Genomic DNA, 2,451 nt, shown 5'->3' on the forward strand with positions numbered 1-2,451 from the left:
GACTTCAAGCCAAGAAGCACCTTCCCCATCTATGTAGTGGTGAGTAGAGGGAACAGTGGGAATGAGCCTGGAAATGGGGCAAGCACCACTGTGCTTAAAAATACATCTCACCCTGAAGATCTCGGAGCTGGGGCTTTACACGTCACCAGGCTGAGAAGCGGTGCTGGGCTGTGTCACACTGGGAAGCACCTGGTTCCCAAAGCCGTGAGTGACAAGCCCATGTCCTTGCCCTCAGGAGGGACAGGGACGGCTCAGCTCTATGGAGGGCTGCACCCCTGCCTAATCCCAACTGGGAGCTTGTGGGAGCTGCTGGATGCAGCAGAAGCTGCTCCTGGAGGTGGCTGTACCTCTGGCTTGCAGCTCTCAGAGACTCGGTGCTACCCTCACTCCCAGGCAGCAGCCCCCCTGGGGAATTTGCCCCCTCTGAGCACTGTTTTTCTCTGGCACCTCTAACCAGAGGCCTCTCTGAGGTTACATGCTACTGAGGTTAAGGAAAATGCTTTTTCTTACTGAGCTCCCGGGAGCAGCAGTCCCTTGGGCCACTCTTGGCAATGGAATGATCTCAGGAGCTGGGCTTCCCTGCAGAGGGATGCAGCCCTTGACCTGAAAGGAAATCTGTCCAAGGCTTGAAAGTTTTAGCCCATTTTCAGTCCAGGGTGACACCTTGCTGGGGTAAGGTGGTGTCTTCCCTGGGCAGCCATTTGTACTGAGGCAGCATTGCCTTGGGTCAGCTATCTCATGGTTCCCAGTCCCCGGGCAAGGCTGTCTGCCTGGTCCCAGGGAGCTGAGAGCAGCACAGATGAACTCAGGTGGCACTGTCCCATCTCAGGCAGTGGCTCTGTGCTGGTGCCGGGGGCTTCAGCTTGCCTGAGGGCTACAGTTGTGCTGCCACTGTAGCAGAATGCCAGGGCCCTGGAGAGCCCTGCCTGCTGGGAAGCTGGTTCTCTATCAGTGTGTTATAGTGTCATAGGCATATTAACATAAATATTAATGTGAACTGCATGACCTGGAGTTGTTTTAAAGATTACATCACTTGTATTTGGCTCTTGGGCTTGTGTTTGGCCACAACTACATAAGCAGCTTCTTAGAAGAGCTCTTTTCTTGGTCCCATTGCCTGTGTCCTCGGTGCTGGTGACTGCTCCACTGTTATCTAACTCCTGCCATTTCCCTCCCGCAGCTGCATCATGAAGCCTCCATCATTAACCTCTTGGAGACAGTGTTCTTTTACAAGGTAAGAGGCAGGTTCAGTTTTCTTCAGCTGGGGATGGGAATCCACAGCTGTGGGGCTGAGCCTCTGTGAAACCCTTATTGCTGTGAAGGAGGTCTGCGAGTCAGCAGAGGACAGCATTCTGGATTTGATTGATTATTGCCACCGAAAGCTGGCACTGCTCGCAGCTCAGAGCACCAAGGGACGGACAGAGACCCCGGCGGAGCTTCGTCCTGAGGATCTGGCCAGGCCCTCGTCCATGCAGGTGAGGAGAGAGTCCTATAGCTCACTGGGGACACATGTGATGGAGGATGTGGGCACCCTGAAGAGGCACGGGGGGGTCTTCCCATGGAGACAGCCAAGGCTTCCAGCTTGAGGCTTCCTGCAGGGCACGGTCTGAGCTCTGAGGGGGGATGCTGGAGTATTGGCAGTTAGACAAAATATTCGTTACAGGGGTTTTGGCCATTTGCCACTTCTCTTGAAAGCTGTGTGGCTATGTATCCCTGGAGCCTGTGAGGCCACCGTAGCTCAGGCTGCTGCTGGAGCCAGCCATGGTTAACCATGAGAGGGATCCTTCCCTAAATCGATGTATAATATGACTAGGAATCATCCTAACATGTTTCCCTCCAACTTGCTTGGCTCTCTGTGAAACACCTCCTCTCTGTGCTGGTCTGGGCCAGCAGCAAGTCTGGAGCTGTTCTCACTGAGGTGTTCCCAGGCTGCTGTGCACACCTTCCCGGTGTGGGAGCTCTCTGCTTCCGGTGCTCCTCAGCACCTCGAGTTCTCTCCTTCAAACCGCACACATCACAAGGAGTGTCTGGAGCAGCAGGGTTAAAGTGACAGCCTGCAAACTTGGCCAGACCTCCCCGCATTGCCTCCATCCTCTGGCTTGTTGCCTGAGCACGTGCTCCTCTTGCAGAAAGGGGAAGGAAGTGGAGGGCTCCGGAGCACAATAGGGATGTTTTCCAGGAAATGTTTTCCCAGCTGGGGAGAGGAAGGGGTGTCTCTGTTACTGCTTTGACATGGCTCAAGTTTAAAATAAAACGATCTTTTCTAGCCAATACCATTCTAAAAAGCACTCATCTCCCAGGGAGCCTCGTTTCCTCTGATTCATTCCAGCCCCTCCTGACTCCACATACAATAATCCCCTATGAAAAAGCTGTTCCTGCCCTCTCTTGTGTTGTGGAGCCTGTTGTCCTTTGTGTCTCTGTATGGTGATAACCCCTGGAGCAGGACTTGTTCTG

General features: G+C 53.8%; 1 protein-coding gene across 1 annotated transcript in view; it reads left to right on the forward strand.

The window, feature by feature from the left end:
* The window catches only part of ZMYND10 (zinc finger, MYND-type containing 10), a gene marked incomplete at its 5' end in the record, with an annotated part of 8,780 nt that overhangs the window by 86 nt on the left and 6,243 nt on the right, over positions 1-2,451 (forward strand). The window contains 3 exon segments of the mRNA XM_010018260.1: positions 1-39; positions 1,178-1,231; positions 1,320-1,472. The exon segment at positions 1-39 is cut by the window's left edge and continues 18 nt beyond it. Coding sequence (XP_010016562.1) covers positions 1-39; positions 1,178-1,231; positions 1,320-1,472 — 246 coding nt within the window.

The sequence above is a fragment of the Nestor notabilis genome, unplaced genomic scaffold (assembly GCF_000696875.1).
Source record: "Nestor notabilis isolate BGI_N333 unplaced genomic scaffold, ASM69687v1 scaffold20317, whole genome shotgun sequence".
Classification (NCBI taxonomy): domain Eukaryota; kingdom Metazoa; phylum Chordata; class Aves; order Psittaciformes; family Psittacidae; genus Nestor; species Nestor notabilis.